General features: G+C 46.4%; 1 protein-coding gene across 2 annotated transcripts in view; it reads left to right on the top strand.

Moving 5' to 3' along the window:
- Window positions 1-18,358, top strand: part of LOC119394343 (uncharacterized) — a 109,850-nt gene that overhangs the window by 88,369 nt on the left and 3,123 nt on the right. For both annotated transcript variants that reach the window (XM_037661640.2, XM_049415751.1), the window contains 6 exons: window positions 767-809; window positions 2,886-3,025; window positions 4,138-4,308; window positions 5,034-6,496; window positions 7,112-7,515; window positions 8,625-8,677. In XM_037661640.2, the coding sequence (XP_037517568.1) occupies window positions 767-809; window positions 2,886-3,025; window positions 4,138-4,308; window positions 5,034-6,496; window positions 7,112-7,515; window positions 8,625-8,677 (2,274 nt within the window). The remainder of the gene's footprint in view (window positions 1-766; window positions 810-2,885; window positions 3,026-4,137; window positions 4,309-5,033; window positions 6,497-7,111; window positions 7,516-8,624; window positions 8,678-18,358) is intronic.

Raw genomic sequence — 18,358 nt, 5'->3', positions numbered from 1 at the left:
GGGATTTCTTAAAAGTTCGTTAATTTGAAATGTTCGTTAATGTGGTGTTCGTTGTAACGAGATTTGACTGTATTACATGGATTTGCCTACACTTCATCGTTATGGCTTCATACGGATTTGTAACTTTCGAAACTGATCATTTTCTATAGTATACGGTATCATCAATGCCACAATTAGTAATAATAAGCAACATGTGCAGAAACTTGTTGCCTTCATGCATTTACAAAAAGAGGATTGCTTCAGAATTTGTGCCACTAAAGGCAAATGCATCGTAATAAATGATCACAGCGCCAGAGCTCCCTGTAGCAGTAACACATCAGTAAAAAACTATTATGTGTGAATGTGTGAACCTCTCAGCTTCTATCCTGGTCAAGGGAGCTCACCCTTATCAGGATAGCAGCTCCTTTCCTTCCAAGAACTTGTGTAGTAGTAATGCAAGAAGCAAATAGAGTCAGCAGCCTGCTTGCAGTTACCCTCCAGGTAAGTAGGTAATTGTAGGAAATTTAACAGGGTCAGCTGTCCAACTTGAGCCAGGCAGCTATGTTATCAGTAATAGGAAACACCCTATTATCCCGGATGCAAGCGATATATTTTGCTATAAGTTCATGTCTGATTCCGCATCAGCTCCAAAAGTGCCAGTGTATCATTGTCAGCCAACATTTGTTACCATACATCCGAACATTTGATCACAGTTTTAATAATGCAGCTGAGATGTGCACAGAGTTTTGTTTGAAGTTCTAATAATAGGTCTCTTTCTGAACTGCAGCTTGCAAGCAGAGAACACAGAGGTCAAGAATGGATTCAAGGAGGTGAGTGGCACGTCCTTTTTGTGCGCTGTAGCCGTCTTGTGCTGCTCTTTCTTCTCGAATTGCAGAAGTGTAAAGGAGCACTGTTTTCTGCTCCAGCCGATTACAATCTTTTGGTAAAGCACTCGACGCATCAGGGCATTAATTGCACTTGCATGTTATGGTATAGCTTGTCAAGCAATATATCCGAACTTCATTTTAATAGCCTATGATTTTGAGTACATATAGGACTGCTACTTGTAAGAGTTTGTTGGTTAATTAGTCAGGTAGGTAGTTAGTTAGCTAACTGGTTAATGGAGGATGCTATGATGCTAAAGTTAACAGTGGTAGTAGTAACAGCCTGAATCAGGGATACTTGTGCTGTTACTTGTACTTGTGATGTACTGCAATGTAACACAGACTTGTCTTGCTCAGATTTTGTCTGGTTTCACTTGACATTTACACTAGACTTTCTGATGAACACAAAGAGATATTGAAACTATGCTGTTCCCATGAAAAGTTTAATGTAAAGACGAGCATAGAATCAAAGAAAGTTTGACTAATGTTCCCAAACAGCTCTACTTAATGTAAAATTGGCCTTAATAGAATCAGTCCCAGAAGATAATACAGCTAGTGGGGCATATCTAGAATTGTGAATATACTACTGTATGTTTGCTGAAAAGTAGAGCTGTGCGAATAGCAAAATTTTGGGTGCGAAGCGAATTCGAATAATAAAGATTGAGTGCGAATCGAATCGAATAATTTCGAATAATTTTCGAATATTTCTCAAACATTTTTCGAATAATTCGAAGTGAAATTACAGAAAGTTGCAGAGAATCCCTAAGTATGTTCTTGTGAGATAGCAACATGAAAGTGTTTCTTTTCGCTAGGTTGATGAAGCGCTAGTGGGGTCATATTTCATAGTTGTCTTTCTTATCAAGAATGAGGCAATGTAGAGGCCGAATTGTATTTATGTACACGATTTGGTGCAACCAAAGTGTTGCCGACAACACTTTACACGTGATAGGCAGAGATGCCATTTCCTCAGCCTCTCCTCCTCTTTCAACTGCTGTGGAAGGCCAACTGATGTGGCGGACAAGGGTGTGCTCCATTCAAGTCCGAAGTTCCAAATCTGCCTCGTAGACGTCGATATATAAGAACATCTGAAATTTTTGATGCTAAAAAGCTTCGGCTTCCGGTTTTTCGGACTTCCTGCCCAAATTTCAGGTCCAAAACAGCATTGAGCCCCCACCTCTGCCACATCTTTGATCTCCATGCTGGAACCAGCGTTTTCTTGAGTTCATACATTTGCGACCGTAGCAGAGCTTGAAAGGCAGTTTTGCCGCAATACCGGGGTGTGATGAGGTGAAGCATATTGAAAACCTAGGGACCACTTCCAATCGGACGTTGACTGTGTCTTGGCAAAGTTCGACCGTAACGGAGCTTGAAAGGCAGCTTTGCCGCAATACGGGGGTGTGAGGAGGTGAAGCATATTGAAAATCTAGGGACCATTTCCAATCGGACTTGTCTCTTGGCTAAGTTCGACCGTAACGGAGCTTGAAAGGCAGCTTTGCCGCAATACGAGAGTGTAATGAGGTGAAGCATATTGAAAATCTGAGGGGGTCACTTTCAATCGGACGTTCACTGCATTTGTTTTTGGGAAGTTCGAATAGTTCGAATAGTAAAATTTCAGTGCGAATCGAATCGAATAGCAAACACTATTCGAAAAATATTCGAAATTTCGAATATTCGCACACCCCTACTGAAAAGACATGCCTTGAGCTTAAAACTTCAGCTGCATTAATGATTTCTGCCATAGCTATGCTTATGCACCATACATAATTGCTATTAGTGCACTAGTGGTGTATTTTCAAGCGAAAAAGATGTGTGGGATACTGCATTTCAAGATGGTCATGGAACCAATGGATGGAAAGGCAGCAATTTCTGCTGCTTGTATTGCCATTTATATGAAACCCCACAAGCCAAGAAATTGGCTCAACTTTCCTTTCTTTGTTCGCCTTTGCGTGCACTTTGTGTGCAGTCCTTGATGGCTTTTGCCAGTTGGCTGACGGGGTATCCTTTCTGTTCCTTGCCACGTAGCTGCTCGTGCTGACGAGAAGATTGCTGAGGAGGCAAGAGGAGGCTCTGCAGTACGTCCAGGCTGTGTGCACGGGCAGCTTGAGCTCAGACAGGGCCGAATCTGACAGTGCGTCGTCGTTACCGTGGAACTCTCTCTCAGGGTGAGTTCAGGAGCGGAACGTTGGGCTTGAATGCACCTCTTCATCATGATAAATGTAATAGCAGATGTATTGAGTAGAGCTGTGCGAATAGCAAAATTTTGGGTGCGAAGCGAATTCGAATATTGAAGTGTGAGTGCGAATTGAATCGAATATTTCTCGAATATTTCTAGAATATTTTTCTAATACTTCGAAGCGAAATTGCAGAAAAAAAAGTTGGAGAGGATTCCTAAGCATATTTTTATGAGATAGCAACATGAAAGTGTTTCTTTTCTTTTCGCTAGGTTGAAGCGCAATGTAGAGGCCGAATTGTACTTATGTACATGAAGTGGTGCAACCAAAGTGTTGCCGACAACACTTTACACGTGTTAGGCAAAGATGCCATTTCCTCAGCCTCTCCTCCTCTTTCAACTTCTGTGGAAGCCCAACTGATGTGGCGGACAAGGGTGTGCTCCCTTCAAGTCCAGAGTTCCAAATCTGCCTTGTAGACATTGATATATGAGAACATCTGAAATTTTGGCTGCTAAAAAGCTTCGGCGTCCGATTTTTCAGACTTCCTGCCCAAATTTCAGGTCCAAAACATGATTAATTGAGCCCCCGCGTCTGCCACATCTTTCATCTTCATGTTGGAACCAGCGTTTTCTTGAGTTAATACATTTGCGACCGTAGCGAAGCTTGAAAAACAGCTTTGCCGCAATGCGGGGGTGTGATGAGGTGAAGCATATTGAAAATTTGAAGGGGCCACTTTCAATTGGATGTTGACTGCATTTGTTTTTGGGAAGTTCGAATAGCAAACGCTATTCGAAAAATATTTGAAATTTCGAATATTCGCACACCCCTAGTATTAAGGCTTCTAGTAATAGATTTATTAAGCTCCTCGTCTGCTGCACTTCCTGCAGGGGTTCTATGCAAGAAAACATGGCATGCATATTGAGCCTCATTGAAAGCCATAATCGACCCACACTGATTTATGGAACATGCTTGAAAACTTGAGTGGAACTGATAGTAAATGAAGTGATTGTGGTTGCTGGTTTGGAACAACCCAGGGCTTAACTTGGTTTTCTTTTGGTTCTGCGTTCTACAAGTCTTGGTACTCTGTTCTTTCGCGGTCACAGGTCTCCAGACAGCAAGCAGGCACAGGCCAAGCTGCAGGCGCTGCTGGAGAACAGCCAACTCAAACTGCTTCCCGAAGAAGAAAGCCGTTTACTGCAGCTGGAGGAGAAATGGCGGCGCCTGCGAGTCAACAAGGGCGCGGTCGAAACACGCTCCCCTATGGAGCTTATCAGGCAAGTGGCCGAAGTTTTCGGCTTTTGGTTTGTCTGCATAAAGGTGGTACAACTCCATGCTACATCAATCCAATCCAATCCAATGTCCAAAAGAAAACGCTTACATAGCTATTTGGACAAATGGCCTTTTCGACTAGTAACAGTGAAAGCTGCTATCATGGCACCTTCTGCCTACTACGCTGGGTGCTTGACTCGGTTAGTGCAACGCAAGCCTCAAAGCTGTTGAACAAGCCAAAATGTGCATACTTAGTGATGTGATGCAATATGCAGCACTCAGGCCACATTTGTGGCCTGTTCACACTGTTTTGTGAGGTTCTATGTTTTGAAGCTGGCTGCCTGCAAAATCTTTTAAAAAATTCCACACAGTGCCTGTAAGCTTTCTCCACGTCAGATTTTGTTAAATAAGTAAGATTATAACGATGCCTACATACCGTGAACACGTCTATTGGATGGCAGCCACTCAAGGACTAAATTTCACTGCAACACCACGCACTTTTCTCTTAAAAGAAACATCAGTGCGCACCATAAAAATTTCACGCTCTCAGTATGTCTTCTGTGTTTGTGAATTCTCGACTTTCCTCCAAAAAGATTCCCTTTTTGAAAATAGAGAATTATTCGACAGTCACATGGATTCTATAAGTCATGAGGCTTGTCAGCTTCCTCAGACGCCACTTTTTGGACGTCTCTGTGACGTGCTTGACATCTCACCCATTTTTGTTTTGCAGGTCTCAGTTTGCACAAGTGCTAGCCAAGTGCAGCACTCCTCAGGTGCAGCCAGTGAGGCCAGCTTCATCCTCCGGGACGTCAGTGTCCCACGAAAGCGAAGAAGAGAGCGCCGAGGACGAGCCAAACGTCGTCAACTCACTGGCCACGACAAAGCGCGTCCCGAACCTCATGCCCTGGGAGCAAGAGGTCTGCTCCTGGGACAAGGTGCAGGTCTTCCTGGACGGCCTGTGCGAAAAGCAGGCCCCACCGAAGAAAAACAGGAGTTCGAACACGCTCGTCATACGCCAGGGGGCGTCTAGGATGCGAGCCAAGGACTATCGCGAACAACTCGAATCTGCACCCGAGAATGTCAGCTTGAAAGTGCTGTTCGAGAACAACCCCGAGCTGAGGCAGGAGGGCCAGACGTGCTCCGTTCTCGAAGTTCTGGAGCCGTCGAGCAGCGACGCAGAGGACGATTTGCATCACGACAGTTGTGGTAGCTCTTCGGGGTCGTTTCGATCCAACGAGAATGCGGTGCTGCACGTGGCGCAACGGAGGCAGCCGAGTCAAGCGAACGGCGACTGCCGCCTACGAGCTTCGAGCTCGGGTGCCTCAAAGGAAGGCGGCAGGGCAAGGGCCATCTTCCTGACGAACATCGCAGAGCTGCCCGATTGCTCGAGCAGCTACAAGCTCAGCGTGAAATTCCAGCAGTCACAGGAGTGTACGCACACAAACTTGCCCGAGGTCGCACCCAAGGAAGAAGTTACGGAAGCCAGTGCAAACGACAGCAAAACGAAAATTGCGGAAAAGCAGGCATCCCTCGCCGAGCCTGACCTGATCCGAGGAACGAGTGTTGCGGAAAGGTGTCCCCTCGACACGGCGCAAGGGAGTGCGGTTTCGTCCTCGGAAGCTCCCGCTCGGGAGGTCTCCGCTCAAGACACCGAAGAGCCAAGGGAACAGCACGATGGCGCCGAAGCTGTTGCAGCCGAGAGCACGTCTTCACCGGCTGATGCCTCCTCAACCAGTGCATCCAATGCCAAAAAGCGCAGCGGCTTCCTGCTTAAATTTTCCCTGAAGAGCCGCTTTCAGTCCAAGCAGAAACAACAGCAGCAGCAACAGCAGCAACAGCGCAAGTGTGAAGAGATAAGCCCCGAAGAGTTTCGCGAGACGTACACACGGAGTGCGGGTTCAGAGTCCTCGTCGGTTCCAAGCAGAGACAGTGCAGTATCCAGCCCCGTCAAGGGGAACGAACTCTTTTCGAGTGCGCCACTACCACCGCCACCAATTCCAATACTGCCGCGGAGAGATCCTCCGCCGGTGCCTCCTCCGTGTGAAGAGGTGCCTCCGTGCTCTCCCACGCCTCTCGCCGAAGAGCAGGAAGACAAGTGCACGCCTTCAGAAGACGGGCTGCTCTACCTCCGCAACGGTTCGCCCGAACCCAGCATACTACAGCCCGACTCCGTCGTATCCAAGACAACTGGAGGTGTGTGGGCATTATTTCATTGCAGTACGTTTGTTGTTCCTACTGACATTCAAGTGAACGAGACATGAGAAAAATACCACCCGAGTTTTGCAATTAAATGCAGTGGCTGTGAGCCACAGACGTGTGAGCACTTGAGCTGGTCAACACGATCGGGGATCTTAAAAACAAGCAATATCAGGGTGCATTCGTTTTGTGATGATAGATGATACAGCCACTTGTGGCCATTAAACTTTTTGAATTTTTGCATAGAAAAAGCAAATTACCTATGTAATTAGCAAGGCATATCACCATTCTTTAATTGCATGGGCCCATTAATCTTATGATCTTGTAGAAATGGCACAAAAGAACTAGACGTATGACCAGTGTATATAGTCTGAAACTGCTCTGCCAGCGATGTCATGCTTGTGTGCACACCAAGAGTTGGGATTCTTCATTTTCTTCTTCCTCTTCCACATGTTGGTTCAGCATGCCTCTTTTTACCTGTTGGAAGAGTGTGCTGCAATATCCCTATTATATACATTTAAACATTCTGTAGCTAGTGTTCTTTCTTCACAGCTTTCAAGATCTTTCAGCTTTGCCTAACGAGTTTCCTCGTTCGCCTCACTGCCATTTCAGGAACACTATCACGCCCTGCATCGTCGGCATCGCAGACCGAAGATGGCCGACGGGGCTCTGTGACGCTGAGCAGGACCAGCGCTTTCTCTCTGGCCAAGCCCCTGTCGCCCACAGAGCTGTTGCTCCACACGCCGGACTCCTCGGTGGGCGGTCGGCAGTCGCCCGCTCCCAGTGAGGTCTCCAAGACCGAGAGCGCCCTCTCGCCCCCGAGCGAAGCGTCCAAGGCGGAGAGCGCGAGGCAGCCACCCCTAAGCAAGATTGACGAAGCAGCTCAGGAAGCACTAAAACGCGTTGCGGCTCCTCCGCCCGACGTGACCAAGGGACCCCAAGAGACGGCAACAGCTCAGGAATCTCAGCCGCCACTTGTCCCTAGTAGCAGCAGCAGCAGCAGTAGCGGTGTAAAAGTGAGTCCTTGCTGATATTTACAGCTGTATGCAACTTTAGAAGGCAGCGGCATTTCCACCTCAAAGGCATATTTATTCAAGCCTGCATCAATGAGCGCGTTCTTCAGACTGACGTCATAAGCCATATGGTTGGTGGCCCTGCCATTGAAGAACATGAGCAGGACTACCTATTTCTTTGGTCACAAAGGGTAATGGCAATCGGCTGCCGCGCTTTGGTCATGTCGGTGGAGCTTCTCCTGCCTTCTTAAGTTGTATCTGACTCTAGTTACCATAGTTACTCGAATGTAACGAGAGTTTCTTTCCAGACTTTTGCTACCTAAAGTCTACCCTCACGTTACAATCGAATACCGTAATTCTCTTTTTTCTTTCTGGCCGCAATGCAATGTCACCCCTCGCGTTACAATCGTGGCCTCGTTACAGTCAAGTAAATACGGTATCTGCATGTTTATCTGCATTTTAGCTATCTGCAACCAAACAATGCTGACTTCACTCTAAGGTGACCACGTTAAGCCAAGCAGCAACAAAATATATTCAGCCAGGTAGAAAGCCCACAGGAAGTATCAATGGGTTAGTCAGTCAGCCATTATCATTTTAAGGGCGGCAGACTTATTTAGAGATAGCGTTTGTCGATGTCTCAATGAGTGTGCTGCCCTTGAAATGACAATAGCCTAGTTCTAAGCAGTACACAACGTTCGCAAACCAGCTGGTTTCTTTTTACACTTGCGAATTTTCTAGTTTCATCCTGCCTTGTAGTTCTCTGCCATCTTCAACCATGCTTCCCTTCCCGTTTACCAGTGGATTAATGTGCTCATGGGTAAGGTTTTTGTGCAAGGGTGCTGTGACTTTGTGCCGTGGGCCCCTTCTTTATGAAATTTGCTGCATGCTGGTTCAAAGAAGTTGCTCGTGACTAGGTGCCCTTGCCATTCATGCTATCCATTCATGGCATAGTTCATGTGCAAGTAGCTGCTTTATATTGTAACAGAACTGTAGGATGGGTGGCGCAGCTCTTCGTTAATGGCACGTTTCTTTGCACTCTCCTCCTCGACAGCCAATGCTCACTCTGTTTTGCACATAAGGTGTGACATATTGGTGCTGCTTGCTCTTTCTAGGCCAAGAAAATGACCCTCGCTGCGAGGAAGAACAAGAGGAGCTCCAAGCCGTGGTGAGTACTGCTGCTAGTCTGCCTGTACAAAATGTTTGATGTCTTTTTTGCCCACCGTTTGCCAAAGCTACAAGGTCTGAATTGGTATTAAAGTTATGGATGTGCTCGAGGCCATCGGTGAGCATCCTGGGAGGGCTATGGCCCCCCCACTAATTGGTCCGGAGGGAAGGGGTGGTGCAAATTATGTCTTGTTAACTTTATTATTTAGGAAGCAGCACGTGGAAGCTCATATATATATAAGCTCAAATGGCAACGAAGAGGCGCGAGAACGTTGACTGTCTGTGCAGTTGTGTTTGGTGCCAGCTTAGGAAAGCACGTGGCTTTAGTTCCTGCATATAGCATTGCAACACTGGCGAGACACTGGAAGTTGTAAAGGAGTACGTCTACTTAGGACAGGTAGTAACCGCGGAGCCGAACCATGAGAGTGAAATAACTAGAAGAATAAGGATGGGTTGGGGCTCATTCGGCAAGCATTATCAAATCATGAATGGTAATCTACCACTATCCCTCAAGAGGAAGGTATATAACAGCTGCATCTTACCGGTACTTACCTACGGAGCAGAAACCTGGAGACTTACAAAGAGGGTTCAACTTAAATTGAGGACGACGCAGCGAGCGATGGAAAGGAAAATGATAGGTGTAACCTTAAGAGACGGGAAGAGAGCAGAGTGGGTCAGGGAACAAACGGGGGTTAAGGATATCATAGTTGAAATCAAGAAGAACAAATGGATATGGGCCGGGCACGTAGCACGTCGGCAGGATGACCGGTGGTCATTAAGGGTAACTGACTGGATTCCAAGAGATGGCAAACGTGTGAGGGGGAGACAGAAAATTAGGTGGGTAGATGAGATTAAGAAGTTTGCCGGTATAATGTGGCAGCAGAAAGCACAGGACCGGGTTGATTGGCGGAACATGGGAGAGGCCTTTGCCTTGCAGTGGGCGTAGACAGGCTGATGATGATGATGATAGCATTGCAACTGCATTAAAATGCTACTCAGTCCCCCCTAGCAAGCACTGCAACATTTCTCAATGGTATTTTAGTGGCCATGTTGACATAATATTTGCCTTCAAAGGGGCCCTGCAACACTTTTTCAGCATGGTCAGAAAACGCTGCTGATCGGTAGTCGAGGCTCCCGAGAACACGCAAGCTAAACATTATAGCGCTGCAAGTGGCCTGGGATTTACAATAAATTCGCAGAGTCAGCTAAAAAGCACTTTCTCTTCTCTCGACAAAAAATTACACTTACGGCATCACAGGCAGGTTCCATGCCATTGGCTGATTTGAACATGGCGCACTCGGTAGTTACTGCGGCCGCCGCAAGAGGCGGCCCCTCACCCGTGCACGCGATCGCACTGAAACTACACCACGCGTTCGAAAAAAAAAAAGAAAGAAAGAAAATGTGCTCAAGGTCAGGAGGCATACGTAACGTACCTTCTTCCCCCATGCCATCGCCCCCTGCTTAGCTTCCAGCACTTTTGTCGAGGCGAGAGAAGAGAGAAAGCTATTACAGCGTGCAACAAATCTTTGTAACTCCGCTCGTACTGGATGGATGCTAAAAATTTTTTGCGGCATTCAATTCGCGAGTCAACAAGTCCCTTTAGTGAAGCCATTCCATGGCTACTTGGAAAAGTGTTGCAGGGCCCCTTAAAGGAGTTCTGACTTATCTCGTTATGAGTCTCAAGCACCCTCTATTTGTTCTCCCTACTGCTGCATTGGCAAATGAGCAGGTACAATGTAGAGCATGCAAAACTTGGCATACTGAGCATGTTACATGCTGGAAGTTCATAAGCTCATTCAGTGGCACCGTTGTAACCTCTTGCTCAAGGCAGCAAGAAACCTTGAGTGAGAGGCATTTGAAAGGTGGGAGTTTAACATTCCCACCTTTAAGGAACCACTAAAGCTCCTCTAACAACATTCAATTGGTATGGTGTGGCTTTTGTGACTGACAAGTCGTAATGCAACATAGTCACTAAAGTTGTAAATGATTCAGTCATGCAGACTGGTTGGTACAGAGGTGTTTTTTTTTTCCTCACAACTGACTTTCTCAGGTATTTGTGGCAACTGCCGATACCTGGCATCAAGCCATTCATTGATGCATTGATTTGTGGGGTGTAATACTAGTCCAGTAGCAAAACTGCGGCGATGAGAGATTCTGTAGTGGAGGGCAAAGCTCTTTTGCATTGTGCCCTCTATCGAGATGTAGTGGTAGTAGCTGGGTATCAAAGTCTACACCTCATGCTATGTAACAAATGAGATTGCCACTGTGGTTGTTGACATCAAGCAAAAACATCCACGATAATATTTGGCTCCCTCACTTTAAAGGGAGACTAAAGGCAAATATTAAGTCGACGTTGATTGTTGAAATAATGGTCCAGAAGCCTCATAGTGCTACTTTTGTGCCAAGGCAGTGCTTATTTTGAAGTAAAATCACGTCTTAGTGGTCAACATCGCGTTAGCGCACTTCAAATCACCCATCTGAAAGCGGTGTTTCTCACGTCACTGCTGCTGTGCCCAACGTTGCCTGCCTTTACTGCGCGGCGGCGTGCACTGGCGGCGTGCGCCATTCGGGCATCCGGCAACATCACATGCATGCAGCATTTTGTCGAACTTTCTGTCAGAGCGACTTTCACGAGCGCGCAAAACACACGTGGCAGTACGCGATACCGAAACTACCACTGAGACGCGACCGCGTGAGCGAAGCAGGGTGCCGGGCGAAGCGCAGTTCGGCGGAAATGAAACCTTTGAACCACGCGTGCCGTTCCCCACGGCAACGCCAAAGAGGTTCTTTTTTCCATGAATCAAACAGAAACGAACAAGCAGCATTTTATTACGTCTCTTGATGCACGAAAGGTTCTTTTTTTATTGCAGCTAGTTTGATTACGAGTGATTAAAGGGGTACTGACACCTTTTTTCGAAGGCGAGTTTACTCTGCCACACCAACCTCCTGCATGCAGACACGGTTCTGATTAAGTCTGAAGCTCAGAATATGCTGGTAAGGTATTTTAATTTGATATTAAAATCAACTTTTCCATGGCGCACCTACTGACATCGACACTAGCTTGACATCAGGCTACAGTACAAATTCTGGTGACTTCACGCAGCAGTCTGGCTAGTTGTGATGACGTTAGGTACCAAAACTTCCAAGATGGCCACATGTGCGTCATCAAAACTTCCAAAATGGCCGCTTGTTCGTCACCAACGGAGCCACGTTGCAGAGCGGCCGTGGAAACGTCAGTGTATATTGTGTGAGCACGTGACGAGAAGCTCATACCGTGCTGCGACGTCAGGGTACAGTAGGAAGCGAAACCAGCTTTTAAAAACACACTGTAATTACTTTTTCAGGGCGAACTCGCGCTTAGCACTACCTTTTCTAGGCTCTTGAGGGCTTGAACTTTCATTTGACGCAAAAGAACGACAACTGAAAATATTCGTGTCAGTACCCCTTTAATTGTAGTAGAACTCTCTCACGTCATCGGGATCATTTCCAAAATGTGCCGCTCGTGGCGCTCATCGTGTGATACATTTAGCTTAATTTTCTCGGTAAGTAGGGCACTGCTGTTGATAATATTGCCGTTTTAGACGTCATACATTGAGCTTTCACTCTGACATAAAATGTTATTTGCCTTTAGTGTCCCATTAAGTGCGAGAACATTTCTCTGGTTATCCTGCCCAACTAAATGATAACTATTTAAAACAATTGAGAAAGTGCAGCCCTTGCAAGGAATTGAGCTCAGTCACATGGCTGCATGGCATTATTCTTGGCACCATGCCAAGAGCTGAGAACGGATGCAGAACATGTAAAACACTAAAGCAAAAGAGTACTGCCAATGTTGTGCTATCACTCCATTAACACACACACATGCTGCTTAACTGTGGAGGCTAAGAAGGTGTCCAGAAAAACACGGTGCAAAACCAACAAAGCTAAATGGACGAAGCATCATGGCACTGTGCTCAGTCGGCTGTAGCGAAAGTTGAGTAATGGACGTGTGCTGTAGCGAATGAGGCTCTCTCGTTAGTTTGACGATTGCTGTAGATAAATTCTGCTGACAATTATTTCAGAACACAGCTCTTAGGCGCCTGTTCCTGTGTTGAGTGTCGTCATTGGTGGCATAACCGATAAAATGAACGAAGACGAAAGAGAACGAATGCGGAGTCTGCCGATATCACGAGCCGCTGGCCTCTAACCTCACTTTCTTCCTCTGTCATGCGCGCTGGCCCCTCGGTCGGAGCTCATGCGCATGCAGGACTGGCACGTGCACTGCACGTGCACTGCAGCTGGCTTGTAGCATAGCGCGGAAACAAGAGAGCACAAAGAAGTATAGGATGAACACAAGCGCTACTATTCAGCAAGTGAATTAATTTCTTAAGCAAGGCACCGTCCGATTCATAGTCTATCCCCTGCAGTGGGTGGCACCAAGTGTCTGAGGAACAACAGCTACAGGACGAACACAAGCGGCTGGCTTTGCTTGTTGTAACGCGGCTGTTGGCGTTTTGCTTGGCTCGTGACGCCTGCAATGCACAGAGTGGTGTGCGTAGCACTCGAGCGCTACCAGTTTCTGTGGCAGTATGTAACGCATGTTACATTGCTACAACTGCGGATATCCAAAACTTCAAGCACAGTTGGCGTTCCCCCAACACGAAGCTGCGCTCAGAATTCGCATTGACAGTATTGTAATCGTCTGGGAACTTTTATTACTATCCACTGCCGGCTCCTCATTTTCCCCGCTGTTATGGCATTCTCAATTGAGTCTGCTACTTTCATGTTGTGCCCGTTGCTTGCACTTGTTGAGCTGATCATCATCACCATTTTGTCATTACTACTGTAGTGCAGCTCTTAGTTTGCCAACTTTATTGTTAGAAATTTGAAATACTTATTTGCCTTTTGATGTGCACTCTGTGCTTCACAAGCAGTAGTACCTTGTTTTGAATATGCCAAGGCACCAATGAGCTCAATTTGTGTGAAAGATTGTCTTTGAAGTAGTAGCCGAGCTTGAACCAGTAGTGTAACCTTGTGGGACTGAAGATTACAGTATGCATCAGAGAGTAAGTATGGGTACGCGATGTTATAATCGTGATTAAGAGGAGAAGTGGAATCGAGCTAGTTACATGATGTGTAGAGGATAGAAGTATGGTGTCAGGGGAAGCACAGTCGATGGCAGAGGATTAGGTGGACTGATCCTATTGCAAAGTTGGCAAACGTGGGAAGGGTTGGATGTTGCCGAAGGGGCATAATCTGAGATATTTGGAAAAAGCTGTTGCCCTGTGGAAGACAAGTAGATGATGTCGAGAAGGAGGATGAAAAAGTTCACGCATTGTTTTTAGTCGGATACAGCTTTCGAAGGCAGTGGCATTTCCACCTCAAAGACAGATGTCCACAAGCCTGCTCCAGTCAGCACATGCTCTAGACTGACATCATAGTGACCCTGTCACTATGACTTTTTCTTCATGAAGTTGCGGAGGCAATCGACTGCTGCATTTCGGTCATCCTGGCTTGACTTCTTAAGTTGTATCTCATTGTAGACCGTACCTTAGTTGACTGTTGAGTAATGACTCCCGTGGTCACGCTCTCACTCAGTCACTTTCAGGGGTACTTACACTTTCACTTCACACAACGTCCGACGAAGTACCTCAGTGAAGCAACAGACATCCGGTTGTAAACATGCAACATTACTTGCATACAACCCTTGTATCGACACCGAGTGCAAGATGCCTTCTTGCATTAATTTGGCAATGAGTGGACAGCGTCAACCTTTGGTGTTGCGACTAAGGTCAGCTTCACGGATGACAGGCAGAGTTGGCAAATCACGCATGAAATATGAATAGTAGCCAAAAAGAATTCACTGGTTCACTGAAGTTACCAAAAAGGTGGCCACCAAAGAAAGTTGCCAAGCTGTCCTAATGCATAATCACATGAGTATAAATATCTCTTTGGCTCCTTTCGAAAATGCTCCTTTTGGAACGATTTCAAAATGCTTGATTTGTTCGAAATGTAGTGTACAACAGTGTGCTTTTTGTCAGCTAGGATATGCAGCCAAATATACCCACACAACAGAAAGACCTCCTGGTACAGTTCGCAGAATGTTTCCCATTACTGTTCATTGCTAAAAAGTATAGACGACAAAAAATTTACTTGACAAATATTAGCTACTGAAACATATCTGAAGTTCAATAAACCTCCATTCTTGAAAATATTATAGATGTTGTGTCATCCCTTCCAAATAAAGAAATGTGTTAATGACTGCCATTGCACATTACTAGTGCCTCAAGAGGTGTAATGCAGTGAATTACGTCAAATAAGAATGGAAAATTCCTTGGAACACGAAGTGTTGCTGGAGCCAACGTTTTGACGAGCAGACTTGTCTTACTTCAAGATTGCAACCTTGAAGAAAAGTCCACTCGTCGAAACGTTGGCTCCAGCGACAACCCGTGTTCCAAGGAATTTTCATCTATTCTGTCTTCCCCTGAAATTCTACCTTATCAATGAAGAATAATATATGAGTCCCTTTGTTTGTAGTTCTCATGGAAGAGTACTGTCGCTAAAGCCAAAATGTAGCCAGCTAGACAATCCGAAAATTTACTTGCAACGAGAAGTGGCCATGCCTGGCAGCCAAGGCAATGGCGCAAGTAGGGGGTAGTACTGTCGGCCGCAAAAGTTTGCGGGATGTGCAGCGCGTGGCGGAGCGACGGAAAACTGCATTGCTGCGTCACCTACCGGGATGCGGTGGGTGTTGAGGCTATCAGCCTCGGCGATTAGCGACGGCGCGTTTAGACAACGTGCCGTTGCCGGATTTAATCGCGGAGGCTGCGGCCGATAGCTTCAACACCCGCCGCATCCCGGTAGGTGACGCAGCAATGCAGTTTTCCGTCGCTCCGTCACGCGCTGCAGATCCCGCAAACTTTTGCGGCCGACAGTACATGGTCTTGTATGTAACTTGTGAAAGATTCACCGGCTTGCTGAGCTCATTCACGTAAAAGCCTGCTCCGCTTGCAGCTTGCGAACGGTAGGGCAGCGAAACACGTCGATAGCAGTGGTCTTGAAATCGGACCACATTGGAAAATCTGATGCGTGATTGTTGTATCAAAGGCTTGCCACACCAGCAAGGTAGAAGACCAAGTTGCTCAGTTTTCCTGCCACGTCCCATTTATGGTGTAGTCCTCCACGTAGGTGCCATCCGTGCAGGACAGGTGGGTAGCAGAGACACCGGGACATACAGTCAGTGCGGGACGAGATGTTTGCTGGGCGGAATCTTAAAGCGTACGGGATCGAAGTTCCAGGGGCACCGAAGGGGGATCGAGGTTGTGAGGGCACAGCACCTCCGCCAATTCTAAAAGCATTTATTGAACACTGGCTGAAGTATAGGCGTGCACACAAGGGGGGCAGGGGGGGCGGCCGCCCCCCCTAATCACTTATAAGGGGGGTCGCAAAATCTACCCCGTACATTTACCCTTCTAGTCACCTAAGAAAGGGGGGGAGGGGGCAAAATCTGTCCCGTACATTGACTTAGTAGAGTTGGGGGGCGCTGCGATGAACCTTTACCCCCACCTGACGGGGAACCCTGCGCACGCCTATGGGCGTAAGAGTCGACTGGTAGCTTGATCAATGGCTGAATTCACGGACCCCGAGAGCAAGCGGCGTTCACGAGCAATGCGCGGTAGAGACAGACCCATTAGATGTCACTGAAGAGGGTGACCCACTATAGCCTTCATTGCTCTTCGCTACAGTCTGTCTGTTCAGTGGAAAACAGCTGCACTTTGTACCAGTCTCTGCTCCCCGCCCCCTCCTTTCTTTATTAAGTGGAGGTCTATAATATCTAAACGCTGTAGCAGCGCTCATCATCATTCTCAGCCGGATTTTTTGTCTACTGCAGGATGAGGGCCTTTCCCAATGGCCACCAATTTACTCTCTTTTGTGCGAGTTGATCCAATGTTATGCCTGCGAACTTTTTAATTTCGCCACGCCACCCAACTCACTGCCGTCCTCAGCCACTTGCCCCATTCCTTGGTATGCCATTACTCTAAATGTCCACCGGTTGTTGAAGCAACCATCAGAACAACAAAGAATGATTTTAACTTAAAAATTTAAAATCATTAACCTGTTCCCAGGATTTAAATGTGTGACGACGTCATGAAGCACTGACTCGCTCCATTCACACGATTGCTACAGCTGTCGTATGTCAGCACAGTCAGGAGAAACAGTGATGACCCTAAAGATTAGTGGCATCTGCGAACTTGGGTCACTGGCCAAGAAATGGGCATACACACCAGGAAATGTGCGCCAAAAATTCATTCACTTTTTCACGATCGGCATGATCATAGGAGACCTTATTGCAACCTATATGTAAACTTTTCTTCTTTGTGTGGCATCACAGCAGTGTCGTTGATCTTCGGGGTGGCACGTTAAAACATACTTTCATATCACACTGAAGTATCAAAAGCTTTACAGCGTAAGCTTTTATGAGCTCACAGCAGCTGATTTTGTTGGCGCTGTTGTCTGTCACCACTGCAGGTGCCCATCACAGCTATCTTGCACAGTGAGAAAACGAAACTAAACAAAATTAAAAAAAAAAACTGGGTTTGAGTCAGAATCAAATCCTGGAATTGTCTGCAGTAGTCAAGTATTCTACCACAGAGCCATGCCGGCGCTTGAAACTGCTTTGGAAAAAAAGAAAAATAAATAAAGAAAGAAAGCTTTAGAAGTGTCACGTCAGGCGAGGAGTCATATTAGCAGCTATGCAAATATTGCATGGAAGAAGTGTAGAATTGCATCAGGCGTCTCACCATGCGAATTGTGTAACGAGTGGGTAATTTAAAAACGCCAGGCCTGCGCGGAAAGCGCAGCACAGTCACAGCGAAAGCTGGAAGAGCGGCATTTCTAGGGCCTGTTATAAACTCTCTTGTGGCTACTAATAAAAGTACATTAGCAACGTACCCACTACGCCACAAATCATAATTTTTGGGAAGTTGGGAAGCACCCACCACGACATTATTCGTTATTCTGTGGAGAATCAAGGTACCATCTGTAAGGCATTATGTGCATTTTGTTGATGCGACGGTTGATGGCAATGAAGAATTATGGCTGAGCCCTTTGTAATGGGTAGGAAGCTTTAAACGACCCACCAGGTACGTAATTCATATTGTGTGACACATGGTCGTTATTTAACTGTCCCACCACGCTTTATAACATACGTTAACCGGAGAAACGGAGAGCGAGAGAGAGAAGGAATTAACTTTATTGAGAGCCTGAGCAAATGGATCATGGGAGCCTTATGGGCTTCCTTGACAACCAATAGAAGTGCACTTGCCAGGAACCCACTACGCTATAAATCATCATAATTTTTGTGAAGGAGGGAAGCAGCCACTATGCAATTTTTCGTCATTTTGCGGAGAATCGTGGTACTCGCTAAACACCTGTAAGGCATTATGTGCACTTTGTTGATGCTGTGGCTGATGACGATGAAGAATTATCGTAGAGGCCTTTGTAATGGATTGGAAGCACTCAACAACCCACTCGTTGTGCAATTTGCATTGTGTGACGCCCGGTTACAGAATTCGCGTTTGTGTGACGCCTGGTTGTTATTTTACTCTTCTACCACACTACATTACATATGTTAATGTGGTTTCTTCCCGACATGAAGCCTGTATAGGGTCTTTTTGCAATGCAGTTTCAAGCACCGGCATGG

This window comes from Rhipicephalus sanguineus, chromosome 5 (genome assembly GCF_013339695.2).
Source record: "Rhipicephalus sanguineus isolate Rsan-2018 chromosome 5, BIME_Rsan_1.4, whole genome shotgun sequence".
Taxonomy (NCBI): Eukaryota; Metazoa; Arthropoda; class Arachnida; order Ixodida; family Ixodidae; genus Rhipicephalus; species Rhipicephalus sanguineus.
This window is presented reverse-complemented; position numbering and strand designations above follow the sequence as displayed.